The 21,920-nt window shown below is 40.9% G+C and overlaps 1 protein-coding gene across 1 annotated transcript in view; it reads left to right on the top strand.

Moving 5' to 3' along the window:
- LOC124711482 (cytochrome P450 6j1-like) overlaps positions 1 to 21,920 on the top strand; it is a 102,636-nt gene that overhangs the window by 59,738 nt on the left and 20,978 nt on the right. The window contains exons 4-5 of the mRNA XM_047241590.1: positions 12,264 to 12,523; positions 14,504 to 14,627. Coding sequence (XP_047097546.1) covers positions 12,264 to 12,523; positions 14,504 to 14,627 — 384 coding nt within the window. The remainder of the gene's footprint in view (positions 1 to 12,263; positions 12,524 to 14,503; positions 14,628 to 21,920) is intronic.

The following is a 21,920-nucleotide window of genomic DNA, read 5'->3' as shown; positions in this document are numbered from 1 at the left end:
AGCGCCCGACCGCGGCTGTGTTCTTTGATTTGGAGAAGGCTTACGACACCTGTTGGAGGGCGGGCATTCTCCGCACCATGCATACATGGGGCTTTCGCGGTCGCCTCCCTCTTTTTATTCGTTCCTTTTTAATGGATCGACAGTTTCGGGTACGTGTGGGTTCTGTCCTGTCTGACACCTTTCGCCAGGAGAATGGGGTGCCACAGGGCTCAGTTTTGAGCGTCGCTCTCTTCGCCATCGCGATCAATCCAATAATGGATTGCCTCCCAGCTGATGTATCAGGCTCCCTTTTCGTGGACGATTTTACCATCTATTGCAGCGCGCAGTGTACACGTGTCCTGGAGCTCTGTCTTCAGCGTTCTCTTGACCGTCTTTACTCCTGGAGTGTCGCCAATGGCTTCCGTTTTTCTGCCGAGAAGACGGTCTGTATTAACTTCTGGCGCTACAAAGAGTTTCTCCCACCGTCCTTACGACTCGGTCCCGTTGCTCTCCCAATCGTGGAGACAACCAAATTTTTAGGCCTTACATTTGACAGGAAACTTAGCTGGTCTCCACATGTGTCATATTTGGCCGCCCGTTGTACCCGTTCTTTAAATGTCCTCCGTGTTCTCAGTGGTATGTCGTGGGGAGCGGATCGAACCGTCCTACTTCGTCTATATCGGTCGATCGTCCGCTCCAAGCTGGATTATGGGAGCTTCGTATACTCCTCTGCACGGCCATCCATCTTACGCCGCCTCAACTCCATACAACATCGGGGTTTACGACTTGCGATCGGAGCATTTTATACCAGTCCCGTAGAGAGTCTTCATGCTGACGCTGGCGAATTGCCACTCACCTACTGGCGCGATGTACTGCTTTGTCGGTATGCCTGTCGGCTACTGTCAATGCCCGACCATCCGTCTTATCGTTCCTTTTTTGACGACTCTCTTGACCTTCAATACGGGTTGTATGTCTCTGCCTTGCTACCCCCTGGAGTTCGCTTTCGTCGCCTCCTTCAACACCTTAATTTTTCACTCCCTGCAACCTTTCGAGTGGGCGCGAGCCGCACGCCACCTTGGCTCCTGGCTCAGGTCCGCGTTCACCTCGACCTCAGCTCACTCCCAAAAGAGGTCACCTCCGGTTCGGTCTACCACTCCCGTTTTTTGGAACTTCGTTCGAAGTTCATTAATATGACCTTCATTTATACAGATGGCTCTAAGACCAATGACGAGGTTGGGTGTTCCTTTATTGTCGGGGCACAAAGTTTCCAATACCGGCTCCATGGCCATTGTTCGGTCTTCACAGCTGAGCTCTTTGCCCTCTACCAGGCTGTTCTTTACATCTGCCGCCACCGACATTCTGCTTATGTCATCTACTCAGATTCCCTGAGCGCCATCCAGAGCCTCAGTGATCCGTACCCGGTTCACCCTTTCGTACACCAGATCCAACGCTCTCTTCAGCAGCTGGTGGACGTCGGTACGCCGGTTAGCTTTATGTGGGTTCCTGGCCATGTCGGTATCCCTGGGAACGAAGCTGCAGATGCCGCGGCCAAGGCTGCGGTCCTCCAGCCTCGGACAGCTTCTTGTTGTGTCCCTTCGTCCGATTTTAGCAGGGTCATTTGTCGGCGCGTTGAGTTGCTGTGGCATGCCGATTGGGCTGCACTTACCGACAACAAGCTTCGGGCCTTAAAACCTCTTCCCGTGGCTTGGACGTCCTCCTCACGCTCTTCTCGGCGGGAGGAGGTCGTTTTAGCAAGGTTGAGAATTGGACACTGCCGGTTCAGCCATCGCCATCTGCTGACGGCTGCGCCGGCGCCGTTCTGCCCATGTGGGCACTTGCTGACGGTTAGACACATTTTAATGTCCTGTCCAGATCTTAACACACTGCGCCTCGATCTTAACCTGCCTAATACTTTAGATGCCATTTTAGCGGATGACCCACGAGCAGCTGCTCGTGTTCTTTGTTTTATCAATTCGACAAACCTCGCTAAGGACATTTGATGATGTTTTTTAATCCTATGCCTGTCAGTCTGTCTTTTATTGTGTTTTCCCTTTTAGTTGTTGTTGTCAACTTATGCCTGGCGGTGCATTCTTAGAGTAGTCAGGGCGCTAATGACCATTGAAGTTGTGCGCCCGAAAACCACAAAAAAAAAAAAAAAAAAAACAACTCTTACATTGCACCTCTCAAACTTTAATCTGGCCGAATTCTCAGCAGCATACGGGCTATGTTACAACTACTAGCACCAATTTCTTTTGAGGCTTCGATGGCACGAGTTTCTCTGCAGTACTGCAATGGCAGAGTTTTTATTTTCTTTAATTTCATCTGCTGTTGTCTAAGTTCTATGCTCTAATATTCAGCATCTCTTGCGTTATACTGTACCACATTTTTTCTGTTGTGCTAATCTTTACTCCTGTTATCGAAAAGGCACAACTTCAGTTCATATTGTTTATTTGAAAGAGTCAGCTATTTTTTTCACCAAGTTGCCATATGCTGACTTCTTTCTTACCTAAAGCACTTTGTCAGTGAGACACAACAGCTATGAATCTGGTGAATTCTTTGGTTCAGGAACGTTATCACATCAGTAGGGATAAAACACTTCCCCCATACCAGTGATTTAGAAATTTTATGGAAAAGAGTTATCTGCTCATCATTTACGTCTTTAGTTTTTACAGTGCACTTTAGTACCCGGTCAATGTTATATGCATTAATGAGCTAGCAGTATAGTAATTGCAGTAGAACCTGTTTTTACGTCCTCATATTGTATGTTTTCTCGCAATTTTTGTTATTTTTTGTTAATACCGTCGTAAGCCCTATTCTTTCAACTAACTGTTTCCTTGCTGTTAAACATTTTGTATGGATAACATTTTCACATTTTTTTCTTTTAAACCAATACCACATGCCTTAACATCGATGTTCAGCCCAATTTATATGGGAACTAGACCATGTTCCCACCCATGCACAACCTGTAGGATCATGATTAACATAAAACGGTATAGTTTTAAGATTGTATTTAATTTTTACATGTTTGTGTTTAACGTCCATTCTTGAAACAGTTCATTCTTTTAATGTTGGCAAAAACCAACAATGCACACATCTCTAGGAAAAACGTATCTGTTCAGAAACCTATTCGTAAATGTAGTAAATAAATTGGTGACGTATCTGCTTATTGACATTGTCGCGTTGCTTGCTGTTGTAAACTTGTACTATGTAAAGGTATCAAAACAAAAATATCTACCTTGTACCAAACATTATACCCATTTCTGAAAAATCAGTATTCGTGGGCGTATTTTTGAGATTCGTTTACAAAACGAAAGGAAAATATCAAAGTGCAAGCTCCACTTGTTTCAGCAAATATAATTGGTGTATAATTGCTTGCATGTTGAATCAGTTTCAGGCTTTTAGAATGTTGCTAATGCTGTCTTTCGCCGTTCTCAACACTGGCTCTCTATTTACTCTTTAGCACCCAGAAAGTGATTTAACAAAACGTGAAGCCTGTAATTAGAGTTCCTAGTGCCCACTTCATCTGAGAATACCATTATAGCTGCAGCTTATAGCTCTGAGGAATTAGGAGATTGTCCGGGATTTCTAATCAAAAACGATTTTCCAAAATAGTTGAGTATATTCTGAAATTCACTGATAAAAAACACAAGTATCCCTACAACCTAACTAACAGAGCAGTTTAGAGTCTAATGCGCTGATGCAACTATAAATGTCCGAATTAAATGTTAAAAAGAATGCTCGCCATAATTTGATGAGAGTATTTCATCAAACGCCACGCTAAATAATTGGTAGAATGTCTGTCCCGCGACGGCACGTAAAAATACAATACGCAAACTGAAGCTAGATAATGAAAATCATCCCAGAATTAACACTTCACTTGAAATGATTTCATGGTTCCGCGTATCTCTAGTAACTTAATACGGCACCCGAGGCTGTTTGTAGCAGTGATACCGATGCGACGCGACTCCCGACACAGATGGCGTGTTATTCAGCGTCTGGAGAGAACTGGGGCCTTGCTTCCTCGCGCAACGTTCTTATATATAAAGCCGCGGTGCGGACGGATAAGGGAACGTCTGATCAGATCGGCTCTCCCGACTAGCCGCTGGGCTAGTAACGCACCACTTCAAGTTACATAATAATTTATAGCTTCTTTTGCTGATGGCCGATGAAGCTCTTAATTTAAACGTGCATTCAGCACACAGGTAAGTATTGATAATAAAATTTTGACGTGGCTAAGTTAAATATTTTGGGCGAGAGAATTAATTTAATTACACTGCACGCAGTAGATGAGCTCTGAACTGGCCCTTTTGAGATCCGCTATCGCTATAATTTTATAGATGTTCAAAAGAAACTTTTCACATCTTCATAGTCATAGCGGACCTCCAACCTATTTAAATCTAAACATCCTAGCCTTATTTATTAGCCTACTTAATCTATCTTTGCTTCCTTCAGTTTTGAGACGAAAACCAGAAAATCATGAATTTCCACTAAAGTCTTAATTTGTGAAATCCAAAGTACTGTTTTTATTAAATCATTATGAAAGATGAATCTAAATATAAATTTTGAAGTCTCTAGCTCTTTTCTGTTGCGCCAATGATTTTTTCAGAAAAACGTCCAAATTTCGAAAATGGCTGAAGTTATCGAACTGATATTTAACACACATTAATTTAGTATTACTTCTGACATGCTAGAAAAGTTTTAGGTCATTTGCTTGATTTTTAAGGTATTGTGCAACATTTCTGACGTCAGAGCTAGTTACAGCAGACTGGCTGGCACACAATGGAAACTGATGTGAATTTACTACAGCGTGAGTAGGCTGCTTCCCTACAACTGGTCGTTCCTTTGTAGGCGAGCGCGTGAATGACAGTGAAAGCCCCTTCTGTCATATGCCTCAACGGCATGCTTCAGCCAAACCAACTCTTACATTGCACCTCTCAAACTTTAATCTGGCCGAATTCTCAGCAGCATACGGGTTATGTTACAACTACTAGCACCAATTTCTTTTGAGGCTTCGATGGCACGAGTTTCTCTGCAGTACTGCAATGGCAGAGTTTTTATTTTCTTTAATTTCATCTGCTGTTGTCTAAGTTCTATGCTCTAATATTCAGCATCTCTTGCTTTATACTGTACCACATTTTTTTCTGTTGTGCTAATCTTTACTCCTGTTATCGAAAAGGCACAACTTCAGTTCATATTGTTTATTTGAAAGAGTCAACTATTTTTTTCACCAAGTTGCCATATGTTGACTTCTTTCTTACCTAAAGCACTTTGTCAGTGAGACACAACAGCTATGAATCTGGTGAATTCTTTGGTTCAGGAACGTTATCACATCAGTAGGGATAAAACACTTCCCCCATACCAGTGATTTAGAAATTTTATGGAAAAGAGTTATCTGCTCATCATTTACGTCTTTAGTTTTTACAGTGCACTTTAGTACCCGGTCAATGTTATATGCATTAATGAGCTAGCAGTATAGTAATTGCAGTAGAACCTGTTTTTACGTCCTCATATTGTATGTTTTCTCGCAATTTTTGTTATTTTTTGTTAATACCGTCGTAAGCCCTATTCTTTCAACTAATTGTTTCCTTGCTGTTAAACATTTTGTATGGATAACATTTTCACATTTTTTTCTTTTAAACCAATACCACATGCCTTAACATCGATGTTCAGCCCAATTTATATGGGAACTAGACCATGTTCCCACCCATGCACAACCTGTAGGATCATGATTAACATAAAACGGTATAGTTTTAAGATTGTATTTAATTTTTACATGTTTGTGTTTAACGTCCATTCTTGAAACAGTTCATTCTTTTAATGTTGGCAAAAACCAACAATGCACACATCTCTAGGAAAAACGTATCTGTTCAGGAACCTATTCGTAAATGTAGTAAATAAATTGGTGACGTATCTGCTTATTGACATTGTCGCGTTGCTTGCTGTTGTAAACTTGTACTATGTAAAGGTATCAAAACAAAAATATCTACCTTGTACCAAACATTATACCCATTTCTGAAAAATCAGTATTCGTGTGCGTATTTTTGAGATTCGTTTACAAAACAAAAGGAAAATATCAAAGTGCAAGCTCCACTTGTTTCAGCAAATGTACAAAGATTTTCTACCTACAAGCATGTATTGTCCGACAACAGACGTGCCCTCACTTTTGAGACCACCTCAGCACACTCAGATAGGATAGTAATACGAACACATACAAATGGCGGTAGTATCGCGTACAGAAGGTATAAAAGGGCAGTGCATCTGTGGAGCTGTCATTTGTACTCAAGGCGATTCATGTGAAAAGGCTTCCGACGTGATTATGGCTGTGCGGCGGGAATTAACAGACAATGAACGTGGAATGGTAATTCGAGCTATGTGCATGGGACATTCCATATCGGAAATCGTTAGGGAATTCAATATTTCGAGATCCACAGTAGCAAGAGTATGCCGAGAATACCATGGACAACTCAGTGGCCGACGGCCTTCGCTTAACGAGCGAGAGCAGTGGCGTTTGTGTAAGGTTGTCAGTGCTAACAGACAATCAACATTGCGTGAAATAATTGCAGAAATCAATACGAGATGTGCGACGAACGTGTCCGTTGGGACAGCGGGGACAAATTTGACGTTAATGGGCTATGGCAGCAGAAAGCTGACGCGATTGCCTTTGCTATCACACTAAAAGGTATCAGATTGATTATACAATGGTAAGACAGAGATTTAGGAACCAGGTTTTAAATTGTAAGACATTTCCAGGGGCAGATGTGAACTCTGACCACAATCTATTGGATTAAAACTGAAGAAACTGCAAAAAGGTGGGAATTTAAGGAGATAGGATCTGGACAAACTGAAAGAACCAGAGGTTGTACAAAGTTTCAGGGAGAGCATAAGGGAACAATTGACATGAATGGGGGAAAGAAATACAGTAGAAGAAGAATGGGTAACTTTGAGGGATGAAATAGTGAAGGCAGCAGAGGATCAAATAGTAAAAAGACGAGGGCTAGTAGAAACCCTTCGGTAACTGAAGAAATATTGAATTTAATTGATGAAAGGAGAAAATATAAAAATGCAGTAAATGAAGCAGGCAAAAAGGAATACAAACGTTTCAAAAATGATATTGACAGGAAGTGCAAAATGGCTAAGCAGGGATGGCTAGAGGACAAATGTAAGGATGTAGAGGCTTATCTCACTAGGGGTAAGATAGATACTGCCTACAGGAAAATTAAAGAGACCTTTGGAGAAAGGAGAACCACTTGCATGAATATCAAGAGCTTTGATGGAAACCCAGTTCTAAGCAAAGAAGGGAAAGCAGAAAGGTGGTAAGAGTATATAGAGGGCCTATACAAGGGCGATGTACTTGAGGACAATATTATGGAAATGGAAGAGGATGTAGATGAAGGTGAAATGGGAGATATGATATTGCGTGAAGAGTTTGACAGAGCACTGAAAGACCTGAGTCGAAACAAGGCCCCCGGAGTAGACAACATTCCATTAGAACTACTGACAATCTTGGGAGAGCCAGTCCTGACAAAACTCTACCATCTGGTAAGCAAGATGTATGAGACAGGCGAAATATCCTCAGACTTAAAGAATAATATAATAATCCCAATCTCAAAGAAAGCAAGTGTTGACAGATGTGAAAATTACCGAACTATCAGTTCAATAAGTCACAGCTGCAAAATACTGACGCGAATTATTTACAGACGAATGGAAAAACTGATAGAAGCCGACCTCAGGGAAGATCAGTTTGGATTTCGTAGAAATGTTGGAACACGTGAGGCAATACTGACCCCACGACTTATCTTAGAAGAAAGATTAAGGAAAGGCAAACCTACGTTTCCAGCATTTGTAGACTTAGAGAAAGCTTTTGACAATATTGATTGGAATACTCTCTTTCAAATTCTGAAGATGGCAGGGATAAAATACAGAGAGCGAAAGGCTATTTACAATTTGTACAGAAAGCAGATGGCAGTTATAAGAGTCGAGGGATATGAAAGGGAAGCAGTGGTTGGGAAGGGAGTGAGACAGGGCTGTAGCCTATCCCCGATGTTATTCATTCTGTATATTGAGCAAGCAATAAAGGAAACAAAAGAAAAATTCGGAGTAGGTATTAAAATTCATGGAGAAGAAATAAAAACTTTGAGGTTCGCCAGTGACATTGTAATTCTGTCAGAGACAGCAAAGGACTTGGAAGAGCAGTTGAACGGAATGGACAGTGTCTTGAAAGGAGGGTATAAGGTGAACATCAACAAAAGCAAAATGAGGATAATGGAATGTAGTCGAATTAAGTCGGGTGATGCTGAGGGAATTAGATTAGGAAATGAGACACTTAAAGTAGTAAAGGAGTTTTGCTATTTGGGGAGCAAAATAACTGATGATGGTCGAAGTAGAGAGGATATAAAATGTAGACTGGCAATGGCAAGGACAGCGTTTCTTAAGAAGAGAAATTTGTTAACATCGAGTATAGATTTAAGTGTCAGGAAGTCGTTTCTGAAAGTATTTGCATGGAGTGTAGCCATGTATGGAAGTGAAACATGGACGATAAATAGTTTGGACAAGAAGAGAATAGAAGCTTTCGAAATGTGGTGCTACGGAAGAATGCTGAAGATTAGATGGGTTGATCACATAACTAATGAGGAGGTATTGAATAGAATTGGGGAGAAGAGGAGCTTGTGGCACAACTTGACTAGAAGAAGGGATCGGTTGGTAGGACATGTTCTGAGGCATTAAGGGATCACCAATTTAGTATTGGAGGGCAGCGTGGAGGGTAAAAGTCGTAGAGGGAGACCAAGAGATGAATACACTAAGCATATTCGGAAGGATGTAGGTTGCAGCAGGTACTGGGAGATGAAGAAGCTTGCACAGGATAGAGTAGCATGGAGAGCTGCATCAAACCAGTCTCAGGACTGAAGACCACAACAACAACAATCAGCACGACATCGCGTGCAGCGTCTCTCCACGGCTTGTGGCCATATCGGTTGGACCCTAGACGACTGGAAAACAGTGGCCTGATCAGCTGAGTCCCGATGTCAGTTGTGTTTACATGGAAGAGACTAAAGTGCGCGTCATTTATGACGGCGGTCGAGTTTAGGTAGGTTCTGCGCATCTGACGTCACAAAACATAGTCGGCCAATGAACAGAGAACGACATTGACAGAGCTCGACTGCAGTGCAGAGCACGGACGAGTGTCTTCAGTTTTAGAAACGTTCAGTCATAAATAAAGTAATTGAACAAAAGCAATGTCTTCATAGCAGACTTTCTTTTATAGAAAGTTTGGAAAAAGCATTCTTTATACCAGTTGCTTCATATTCTATTAATTAATTAAACCAAACAAGCAATAATCCTCCTAATTCAGTGCTTTTTCGCAATAAAGAACAGCGGCAATTGTACTTTGACGAAACGTGAGTCATACCAACAGTGTTTGTCGGTATTTTGCGTGATATTTTAAAGTCCTCCGGGAGTAGCAGTGAATGACAAGCTACGTTAGTGTAGTGGTTAAAGTTTGTGGCTGCTCGGCGAAAGGTTCAGAGTTCAAACCTTGTTCGGTGTTTAATATTTTCTTTATTTAAAAACAATTACGAAGTGTCTTACTTCATGAATTTTATTCGTTTGAATGTAATTTTTTGAAATTTCTAGTGGCAACTAAAGTCGACCATATGGAAAGTATACGCAGAGGTCAACTCTGCAAACCCTTCAAAATTTCGTGCAATTGTTTACTACATCTAATGCTGCATAATAACTGCGTTGAACATAGAAACAAAATTAAGTCATTTATGGGGGAAGGTACCAGTCAAGAAGATGTGTAAAAATCAAATTTTTGGGCCAAATAGTTTTTATGAAATTGAATGATAAAGTATGTCAAAGCAATCGAAACACCATGTATCTGCACAGGCGAGCAATGCAATGATGACAAAACCGCGCACATCGCGGAATACGGGGAGCACGTCTCTGTAGCAGCGAAAGGGTTAATGCGGCCGTGGTGTCTTTACTTCATAAACTGCGCACTCCCACCTAAACGTAAGTTTGCGAACTATACTATGGCGCTGCTTCTCTTGGCGGGTACAACTGGCAACGCAGCAATCTCCCGCGTCTGGGCGGGCATTCGCGAACTATAGGTCCTTTTGGTGCAACTGAACCGATCATTAACTGGAAATGGCTGTGTTTGGATACTTGGAGACCATTTGCAGCCATTCATGGACTTTTTATGTTCCCAAACGACGATGGAATTCTTATGGATGAGCCGCAATTCCTCGTGGTTGGTTTGAAGAATATTCTGGCCAGTTCGTGAGAATGGTTTAGTCACCCACATCAGACGACATGAATGCCGTCGAACATTTATGGGACATAATCGAAAGGTCAACTCGTGTACAAAATCCTGCACCGGCAACACTTTCGCTATTGTGGGCGGCTGTAAGGCAGCGTGGCTCAGTACTTCTACAGAGGATTTCCAATGACTTGTTGAGTCCATGTGAAATCTAGTTGTTGCGCTGGGAAAAAGGATATGCGACACGATATTGGGAAGTTTCGCATGACTTTTGTCACCTCAGTATACACTGGAATATACGGTTATACACCAATTTTCGTGTATCTTCAAAGAATGAGTTACAGAAAACATTCCGATTTTAAATTTTTTGTGATTTCAGTTCTAACCTCTAGGCTCTAATATAGTTTTTCATTGTTGAAGCTCATTTCTTGGTCAAGTGCTTGGGATGAGGGAAAACTAGATGCCCCATAAATGACAAAACGAATTTTTGTGCAGAGTTTCATAGCTGAACTAAGAGCTGGAAACGGAGAAATAGGATACCAAATTGACTGTCTTGAGATCTAATTTTTTAAGAAAGTGTTTACTTGTTTGAAAATAATCAGGGCAAGTAAGAAAAACTTAGTGATTTGAAGGAAAACTGAAATATTTCACGAACAGCTGCCACGTAAATGAAGTGTCAAAAAGTTCATCTCTTCAGGAACTGTCTGTTTGCTTCGAAAAAGTTGCATTGGTGACATACTGGATTTTTTAAATGACTTCTTTCGAAACAAGTACTAAATTTTGCGACATTTCGAGAATAACAGAAACTAGGAAGACGAATGAGGTGTTAATCTTCTATTTTGCGCATAAGAAATTACATTGGTGTGATACTTAACTGTCAAAATGATTTCATTCAAATGAAATTTAGGACATTTCGAGACCAGAAGATGCAGGCGGAGAAAATATGGCGTCAATAAGATCGCGCTTCCCAAACAAAATTGGAAAATTAAGAAATAAATTTTAAAAAGTAGATCAAAAGTTTTGTGAAATGATTTACGTAACAGTAGGGAAAATAATTGGAGAAACATTTGGCGCACCTTTGAATGATATCCAAAATCATGTACAGCAAATGAAATGCGTCAAATGTTTCTTTGATCTATTTTATTTCTTAATTTAAGACATATTGTATCACAAAACATTTGAGCGATACTTTTCAAACTATTTTTATATTTATAAATCACGTTACCAGTGTATCATTTTTACGACGTTTTATCTATATTTTCAGGTCGTTTTAGTGATAATTTTCAAACTCCATGTCCTTCTTCATGTTCGTAAACTAAATGAGTTTAAGTATGGATGAGTGCCACCACTAGCCCCCTTCTACAGGTGCCCCTGCTTTGGTTTCTACGGTATCTGAAAGGAACCTGTAAATGGACACTTAGAAGCGGACTTGCGTGATCTTGCTTTGTTATATAGCTGCAACAAAAAAAAGTTCAAATACGAAGAGAATATGAACTTTTGAAATGTTGTGCAACATAAGAAACTTGAAGATTAGATGCATAGATTGGATAAATAATGGAAAGGTACTGAGTTGAATGAGGAGAAATATCACAAACCTAAAACAAGGAATCAGGTGACCATCCTGCTGCATAAAAATGCAGTTATTTGAGTAATGAAGGGAAATGGTGGAGTGAGGGGTGGGTTTTGTGTAGGGGGACCAAAGTTTAAATACAGTAAGCAGGTTCAAATGGTTGTCGGTTGCAGTAGTTATGCAGAGATGATAGTGGTGTGTAGAACTGCATCAGACCAGTGTTTGGACTGAAGATTAAAAAGCCGGCCGAAGTGGCCGTGCGGTTAAAGGCGCTGCAGTCTGGAACCGCAAGACCGCTACGGTCGCAGGTTCGAATCCTGCCTCGGGCATGGATGTTTGTGATGTCCTTAGGTTAGTTAGGTTTAACTAGTTCTAAGTTCTAGGGGACTAATGACCTCAGCAGTTGAGTCCCATAGTGCTCAGAGCCATTTGAACCATTAAAACTTGCTGTTGCAGATAGCAACGTGGAAGTGCAGGAGCTGATGGCGTGCTACACGACCGACGCGGTGTGTTCGGCATTTGTGGGCACAAAGGGTGGCGCCCTGCAGGACCCTAAGGCCCCCATGCGGGAGAGCCTGAAAAGGATCATGCGCGACGATTTGGTGGGGCAGCTGGCTCAGGCCATGAGCTTCCTGGCACCCAAGCTGTTCGAGAAGCTCAACATCAGCGTCGTCAGGAAGGAGTTTGAGGAATTCCTTTATAAGACTACTGAAGAGGTATGACCACCTAAAAAAGCTCTAGTTTTCAAGTGCGCAGCACCTGAAGTTTTTTTCCGATATGTTATGCACAAATCTCAAGCACTGGGTTCCAGAGGAAAAATGGTCCTCTTAGAACAAAACAAATATTGACTATGTTCCTGTTTATTTATAAGACTCAGACAGAAAAACTGGGTACCATCTGCCTCATTCTTCCTTCCTCAGCATGTTTAAAAATTTTCCCAAAAATTTTGGCATTCAAACATATTCACACTCTTTTTTACATGCTACTCACCTCAAACTCTCAAGTTCCTCTAACTGTGGCTCACTCACACCCATCAATTCACTGCTGTAAGTCGCTCATACCTATCCACTCCCAGCTGCCCTTTCTCACTCACTCACTCACTCACTCACTAATTCAGCTCAACTCACTCTCATAATCTGTCATTATCTCCTGTGTCACAGCCATAGTCCCCTTCATTTTGTCCTACTACAACTGTCACCTCTCACTGTCACTGTCTCCCTCTTGCTCTCTCTCACTCCTAATATCTCATTCTTTCCTTCCTGTTGCTGCTGTCTGTTCTCACTGTCACTATCTCTCTCTTCCTTGTTGTCATTGTCATATACTCTCTCATTATCATTGGCTCCCTCCCATCCATTTCACTTTCTCTTTAATCCTCCCCCCCCCCCTCCTCCGGTAATGTCTCCTTCACTCTTTTCTCAGCACTGTTCTTTCACTGCCAACCACGTTCCACTGCCACTGTGTCCCTGTGTTTCTTTCAGACTGCACTGTTTCCTTCACTCTCTCTACAACACAATCACTGCCTACTATCTCTCAGTATTTATTATTTTCCCATCTCTTTGCCTCTACCCACATATTCCCACCTCAGAAAAAAAGTGGTGCAAATATGTTTGAATGCCAAAATTATTGGGAAAATTTTTAAAGGTGCTGAGGAAGATAGAATGAGGCACCTGGTACCTCACTTTCCAGTCATTCTCTTAAATAAAAAGGAACATATTTGCATTTTTTGTGCTCTGATAGGAGCATTTTTCTGCTCATTCTCTACTTTTCCCTGCTGGAGCAGGGCATGTAACTCATATGAAAAGAAATGTATTGGTCAGTAAAATTTAGGTAGTTTACTTACGTGAAACTTAAATACTGCAAAGTAAATTTTACACCTCAGACCGAATTTCATCTGCAAAAAAATTTGTGTGCTTCAGTACTACAACATGGAGTTCTGTGATGATAATGGAGATACTTTTCAGCGTGTTTCTCCAAGAAACATCACTTTATAAACTGTGTTTTCGTCCCATACCAGATTTCAAATGCCTATTTTATGTGTACAAATAGGATAACTTTCAACTGTATCTCGGAAATGGATAAAGATATCAAGAAAGTTTTCAAAACTGGTCAAGGATGGGAATCTGAGAAATAAATTGTAAAAATTTCAGCCATTTTGTATGCATAGCCATTTTGTATGCATAGCCGTTTTTGAATGCTCAGCTGGGTTTTGGTCTGCTGGTGACGGTGACAATATAGTAAAAAACCTTTTTGTTGAGTTTTCCAGGTAACTGCCCATGAACTAATGCCTCTATAAGTCCCATCAAGCCCACCATAGACTAAATTAAATGCAAAAAGAACCAGCCAATTTGCTCCATTTGCCTAAGAAGGAGAAGTACATAATATTCATTCTTTGACCGTGTATTGTAGGATAGTGGGTATACAAATGGTGCCTAGCCCAAGGGCTATAAAAATGCTTTTATCACCAATAAAACCTAAGGTATGAGCACCAGATAATCCCATTTTTGTGTGCAGTGTTTTGGAATGTATTAGGTACACATGCTGTCACAAGTGTGCTTGTTTTACTGAAGTGCTTTAAAAATTTTCTCAGTGTGTTTATCGTGCAACTACATTCCATAAACTTCTTCTTGAGGAAACCACTCTCCAGTTATGAACTCCTAAAAGTTAGTCTGCTCTATGATGGCTTTCGTTGTTTACAGACAATGGCTTACCGCAAGAAAAATGGCATAGTGCGAGAGGACTCCATCGACATGCTGATGCGTGTCCGTGATGGACAGACAGATGAGTCAAAGCGCCTGCGAGATGAGACTGGCCAGGAATTTAGTACGTACTGTAGTTACATTCTACACTCTGCCACTACTCCTATTATGTAGAAGTAAGTTGGAATTCACATTTAGTGCCTTGGATAACTACTTATGCACTGACTTTGTCATTTGAGATGGTCGGATGACATATCATTTTGCTGATACACAAGGTGTTTGTAAATTAGTTATACAAAAGTAATCTTTAATTGTGGAAAAGGTACATAACTTAAAGAAATGTATGGTAGAGCACTGACTTAAGTATATCTTCAAGTTTTATTTACCAATATTCGGTGTGGCCACCTCTTGTAACACTGTAGAGCGTTTTTAATAGCATCATCCGAGACTGCTGGCCGACCCTGACCCAGCATCCTATGTGATGTGCAGACAATTTTGGTGAAATGATTGCACCAATTACTAACCATTTGCCTTTGAGGCAGTGACTTGCGATATTTCGTCCTGAATTGTGTCTCAACTGTAGTAGCTTACTTGGATTCATGAAACATAAACAACACTGTGCATGCTCTGACCATTATATGACCCTATGATGATGGGCAGTAACTCATCTGTGCATGCTATCTAGTGGGAAATTTGGGAACTAATGGTGTTAGGCAGGAATAAAACTTGTAGATATACATTCAGCACTGTATCAAACATTTCTATAAGTTATTTACCCTTTCCACAGTTGAAGGTTACTTTTGTATAATTAATTTATAAATACCTTATACACCTTTGAACATTTTTCAGCTCCACACTGGGAAGTTATTTAATGTGGCAACCTTCATTAACAGCACTATAGGCAAATCATTTGTGGTGATAGATTTATTTTGCTTTCAGACTCGAAGAGCTTATTTACAGTAATTAAATTAAAATCCTTTATGTGTCGAGTTGTAATTAGGTATGGTTATTAAAATAATTTTACTTAGTATGATGTTTGCAATCAATTGAAAAACAGGCTTAGGTGAGCTAGCAACAAGATCATAATTTAGGTACTTCAACAATTGCTTGTATGTCCACGTGAATAATTGTTTTTGGATTGTGATGGTCGTTACCCTTTAAAAATGACTTTATATTTTATTGTGAAGCATCTGAACATAGCAATATCTCTCATCAACAAACTAAACTTTAAAAAAGCAGTATTTCTCTTGAATTTATGGTAATCTGTGTCTCCATTCTGAGTGTTACTTTTACAGTGAGATGAATAGAGTGTGGGCAGGTTGACATTTACTCAGATATTTTAGTGCATTTGTTACCAAGTGGTGTGTGTTGATGGTAAAGCATCTTGTTGCTTTCTAACTGAGTGCATGATGGCAGGAAGCACGGGTTACATGTATGGTTGCAACCCATCTGGGCGGAACCACACGTCTAACAGCAATGATTCACTCATCGTCATCACTTTCTACTCCTCACGAGGCAGTCTCCTAGGAGACATAAAAGTGACTCATATCAGATGTGGCAGTAAGTCCCCCACAGGAGGACTGCCTCTAAATGTCTTCTGTTCCCTGGCAATCTGCAAAATTCACCACTGATTGGTCAGCAAAGGTTCTTTGTCCCACCACTCCAATTATACTATCTACGCAAAAGTATCTGGACAGCTATTAGAAGGACATTAATATGGTGCGTGTCCAGCTTTTGCCTTTGTAACTGCTTGAACTCTGCTCAGTACACTTTCAGTGAGGTGACTGAATGTTTGTGGAGGAATGGTAGAGAGTTGAAACCAGGGCAATAATGGATATTGGACACTGGGGTCTGGAACAAAGTTGATGTGTCTAACTTATCCCAAATGTTTTCATTGGGTTCAGGTCAAGACTCTGGGCAGACCAGTCAACTTCAGGAATATTATTATCAACAAACCATTGCCTCAGACATGCTGCTTTACTATGCTCATGCAATCATCGTTTCCAAACTGTTCCTCTACTGTACACAGTACTCAATGCTGTAAAATGTGTTCATGTCCTTAAGTAGTTAGCATTTTCTGTTGGACAAGGAGAGGACTACAGCACAATGATGAAAAACACCTCCAGACCATAATGCCACCACCTCTGTATTTCAGTGCTGGCACTACACACGATAGCATGTAAAGTTCTACATCTACATCCATACTCCGCAAGCCACCTGACGGTGTGTGGTGGAGGGTACTTTGAGTACCTCTATCAGTTCTCCCTTCTATTCCAGTCTCGTATTGTTTGTGGAAAGAAAGATTGCTGGTATGCCTCTGTGTGGGCTCTAATCTCTCTGATTTTATCCTCATGGTCTCTTCGTGAGATATACGTAGGAGGGAGCAATATACTGCTTGACTCCTCAGTGAAGGTATCTTCTTGAAATTTCAACAAAAGCCCGCACCGAGCTACTGAGCATCTCTCTTGCAGAGTTTATCTATCATCTCCATAATGCTTTTGAGATTACTAAATGATCCTGTAACGAAGTCCACTGCCCTCTGTTGGATCTTCTCAAGCTCTTCTGTCAACCCTATCTGGTACGGATCCCACACTGGTAAGCAGTATTCAAGCAGTGGGTGAACAAGTGTACTGTAACCTACTTCCTTTGTTTTTGGATTGCAGTTCCTTAGAATTCTTCCAATGAATCAGTCTGGCATCTGCTTTAACAACAATTAATTTTATATGGTCATTCCATTTTAAATCACTTCTAATGCCTACTCCCAGATAATTTAAGGAATTAACTGCTTCCAGTTGCTGACCTGCTATATTGTAGCTAAAAGATAAAGGATCTTTCTTTCTATGTATTCGCAGCACATTACACTTGTCTACATTGAGATTCAATTGCAATTCCCTGCACCATGCGTCAATTCGTTGCAGATCCTCCTGCATTTCAGTACAATTTCCCATTGTTACAACCTCTCAGTATACTACATCATGATCCGCAAAAAGCTTCAGTGAACTTCCGATGTTATCCACTAGGTCATTTATGTACATTGTGAATAGCAACAGTCCTACGACACTCCCCTGCGGCACACCTGGAATCACTCTTACTTTGTAGGACTTCTCTCCATTGAGAATGTCATGGTGTGTTCTGTTATCTAGGAACTCTTCAATCCAATCACACAATTGGTCTGATAGTCCATATGCTCTTACTTTGTTCATTAAACGACTGTGGGGAACTTTATCAAGTGCCTTGCGGAAGTCAAGAAACACGGCATCTATCTGGGAACCCATGTCTAAGGCCCTCTGAGTCTCATGGACGAATAGCACAAACTGGGTTTCACACGGTCGTCTTTTTCAAAACCCTTGCTGATTGCTACAGAGTAGATTTCTAGTCTCCAGAAAAGTCATTATACTCTAACATAATAAGTGTTCCAAAATTCTACAAGTGATCAATGTTAGAGATATAGTTCTATTGTTCTGCACATCTGTTCTACGTCCCTTCTTGAAAACGGGGATGACCTGTGCCCTTTTCCAATCCTTTGGAATGCTGTGTTCTTCTAGAGATCTACGGTACACCGCTGCAAGAAGGGGGGGCAAGTTCCTTCACGTACTCTGTGTAAAATCGAACTGGTATCCCATCAGGTCCAGCGGCCTTTCCTCTTTTGAGCAATTTTAATTGTTTTTCCATCCCTCCGTTATCTATTTTGATATCTACCATTTTGTCATTTGTGAGACAATCTAGAGAAGGAACTACAGTGCAGTCATCCTCTGTGAAACAGCTTTGGAAAAAGACATTTAGTATTTCAGCCTTTAGTCTGTCATCCTCTGTTTCAGTTCCATTTTGGTCACAGAGTGTCTGGACATTTTGTTTTGATCCACCTACAACTTTGACATAAGACCAAAATTTCTTAGGAAGTTCTTTAGGCATTTGCCAAACCCAAACTGTTACATCAGATTGCCACAGTGTATAGTGCCTCGTTACCTCAAATCACTGATTTCCAGTCACTGACTGTCCAATGGCATTGCTTTTTACAAGAATGGAAGCATCACGTAGCATTGACTACAGAAATGTGTGGGTTATGAGGAGCTGTCTAACCATTGTACCTCATCTTTTTAACTACGTACACACAGTCATTGTGCTAGCTGGACTGGTGGCAGCACTTTGGATGTCATGAGTGATTTCTTCCACTAATTTGATGCAATTTTGTACAACCATCCGCTGTAATGCTTGACAGTCCCTTTCCAGCTGTACATAATATTTACCTGGTCTTGGTTTAGCTGTGGTTGTTCCACTTCATAATCACATCATCAATAGGCAGCGAGATTTAGAAAGGTTGAAATGTCCCTGATGGACTTATGCAATATCCAATTACTAGACCATGTTCAAAGTGTGAGCTCTTCTGACCTACCCTTTCTGCTGTTATTGTTTCTCTACTGACAACACAATACTCCCCACCTCCCTTTGTAATTGCCTCTCATGACAGCTACTGGCCAATTCCACTTTACATGGGGGTGTCTGGTTACTTCATTTCCTTTTTTTAGTAATGGTTTTTTCGCCTCTGAAGAACACTAGAAAAAATTAGGTCCATCTAAAACTATTTCAGATTTCTCATCTCTCTCTCTCTCTCTCTCTCTCTCTCTCTCTCTCTCTCTCTCTCTCTCTCTCTCTCTCCCCCCCCCCCCCCCCCCCTCTGTGTGCACACTCCAGACACAAATGTGATGCCACCTCACTCTCTTTCTTTACTGTCCTAACTTCCTATGTATGAATGAGAGCTATTCAGAAAGTAAAGTCCAATCGATCATGAAATGGAAATCACAGTGAGAATCAAAAATGTTTTATTTGCAACCTGTCAGCTACTTTTCTATATAGTCACTGCTCTGACTTAGACATCTGTCATAGCATTGTACCAGCTTTCCAGTACGCTTGCCACAGAAGGCAGCCACCTGTGCTTTCTGCCTCTGCAGTTCGTCGTCTGTGCCAGAATGTTGTCTTCATATACAGCGGTTCATGTGAGCAGAGGTGAACATCAGAGGGAGCCATGTCTGTGCTGTATGTTGGATGATCAAACCTATCCATCAAAAATGCTGCAGGGGCATCCTTATTGCCCCTGGAGTGTGCAACCAAGAATTATCATACGAAGAAAGTGCATGATAGGTATGTTACATGGGGTTGCATATCAGGTGTAACCTCTCAACAGACACCCATTCTTGGCGGGAGACACTGTCATGCTCAGAACTGAAAAGAGCAACTTAATGCAATTGACAGGCATACTACAGACACTGCCCAACACATCTGTGCAAAACTTCATTAGATTTTCACTGTTGTTTCCATTTCGTGACCTATCGGACCTTATTTTCTGAATAGCCCTCGTAGTTAATATGCCTAATATCTCGACAGTCGATGTGACTTATGCTATGCACAAGTGTCTTGGTGGATATCCGAATAACATGCCAACCTTTAATAAGGTCTATGTTTCACTTTCTTACATATCTGCATTCAGGAAGCAACTTACTCGTTTTAGCATTTGATAGATCGTTTGTTCCAGTGAGCTGTCTTCAACCGCCAAATTCAAATGGTCTACATCTACATCTACATACATACTCTGAAAGCAACAATACGTTGCATGGTAGAGATTACCGTGCACCACTGCTGTCATTCTTTCTCCTATCACACTCACAAATGGAGTGAGGGCCAAAGGACTGTTTATACATTTCCATACAAGCCCTATCTCTCATTTTGTCATTGCCATCCTTATGCATGATGATTGTTGATGACAGTAAGGGTGTTCTTCAGTATGTTCCTAATGCTGGTGCTCTAAATCTCGTCAATAGTAAAAATTGTGAAAAGAACATTTTCTCACATCCTAGGATTCCCATTTGAGTTCACAGAACATTTCCAGAATATTCATATGTAGAGCAAATCTGCTGGCAACAAATCTAGCAGCATATATCTGAAATGTTTTGATACCTTCCTTTAACCTGGCCTGGTGTGAATTTTTTACAATGTTGACTGGAATACTCTCTTTCAAATTTTAAAGGTGTCAGGGGTAAAATACAGGGAGCGAAAGGCTATTTACAATTTGTACAGAAAACAGATGGCAGTTATAAGAGTCGAGGGGCATGAAAGGGAAGCAGTGGTTGGGAAGGGAGTGAGACAGGGTTGTAGTCTCTCCCCGATGTTATTCATTCTGTATATTGAGCAAGCAGTAAAGGAAACAAAAGAAAAATTTGGAGTAGATATTAAAATCCATGGAGAAGAAATAAAAACTTTGAGGTTCACCGATGACATTGTAATTCTCTCAGAGATGGCAAAGGACTTGGAAGAGCAGTTGAACGGAATGTACAGTGTCTTGAAAGGAGAATATAAGATGGACATCAACAAAAGCAAAACGAGGATAATGGAATGTAGTCGAATTAAATCGGGTGATGCTGAGGGAATTAGATTAGGAAGTGAGACACTTAAAGTAGTAAAGGAGTTTTGCTATTTGGGGAGCAAAATAACTGATGATGGTCGAAGTAGAGAGGATATAAAATGTAGACTGGCATTGGCAAGGAAAGCATTTCTGAAGAAGAGAAATTTGTTAACATCGAGTATAGATTTAAGTGTTAGGAAGTCGTTTCTGAAAGTATTTGTATGGAGTGTAGCCATGTATGGAAGTGAAACATGGACGATAAATAGTTTGGACAAGAAGAGAATAGAAGCTTTCGAAATGTGGTGCTACAGCAGAATGTTGAAGATTAGGTGGGTAGATTGCGTAACTAATAAGGAGGTATTGAGTAGGATTGGGGAGAAGAGAAGTTTGTGGCACAACTTGACTAGAAGAAGGGATCAGTCGGTAGGACATGTTCTGAGGCATCAAGGGATCACAAATTTAGCAGTGGAGGGCAACGTGGAGGGTAGAAATTGTAGAGGGAGACAAAGAGATGGATACACTAAGCAGATTCAGAAGGATGTAGGCTGCAGTAGGTACTGGAAGATGAAGGAGCTTGCACAGGATAGAGTAGCATGGAGAGCTGCATCAAACCAGTCTTAGGACTGAAGACCACAACAACAACAACAACGGTGTGAATTCTAAAGATTTGAGCAGTATTCGAGAATGAGTTTTACTTGGTCTCATTTATAGATGAGCCACACTTTCCTAGAATTGTCCATAAACTGAAGTTGATCATTAACCTTCCTTACAGATGGCCTTATGTACTCATTGCATTTGACGTCCCTTTGTAACATTACAAGTTACGTGGCATTACTTGTAGTAGTTGTTGCATGAATCCAGAAGAAATTCAGAAGATAAAATAATTTGTAGCTCCCCATTTGTGAGACAGTGGCAAAATTTTATGTGCCTTTAAATGCAGGTACACATTTTGATGTTTATGTAGATGTAAAACAAAATATTTGTTTTGGCCATTAGTTCCCTAGCTTTAAGAAAAAAAAA

Source organism: Schistocerca piceifrons, chromosome 8 (assembly GCF_021461385.2).
Source record: "Schistocerca piceifrons isolate TAMUIC-IGC-003096 chromosome 8, iqSchPice1.1, whole genome shotgun sequence".
Taxonomy (NCBI): Eukaryota; Metazoa; Arthropoda; class Insecta; order Orthoptera; family Acrididae; genus Schistocerca; species Schistocerca piceifrons.
This window is presented reverse-complemented; position numbering and strand designations above follow the sequence as displayed.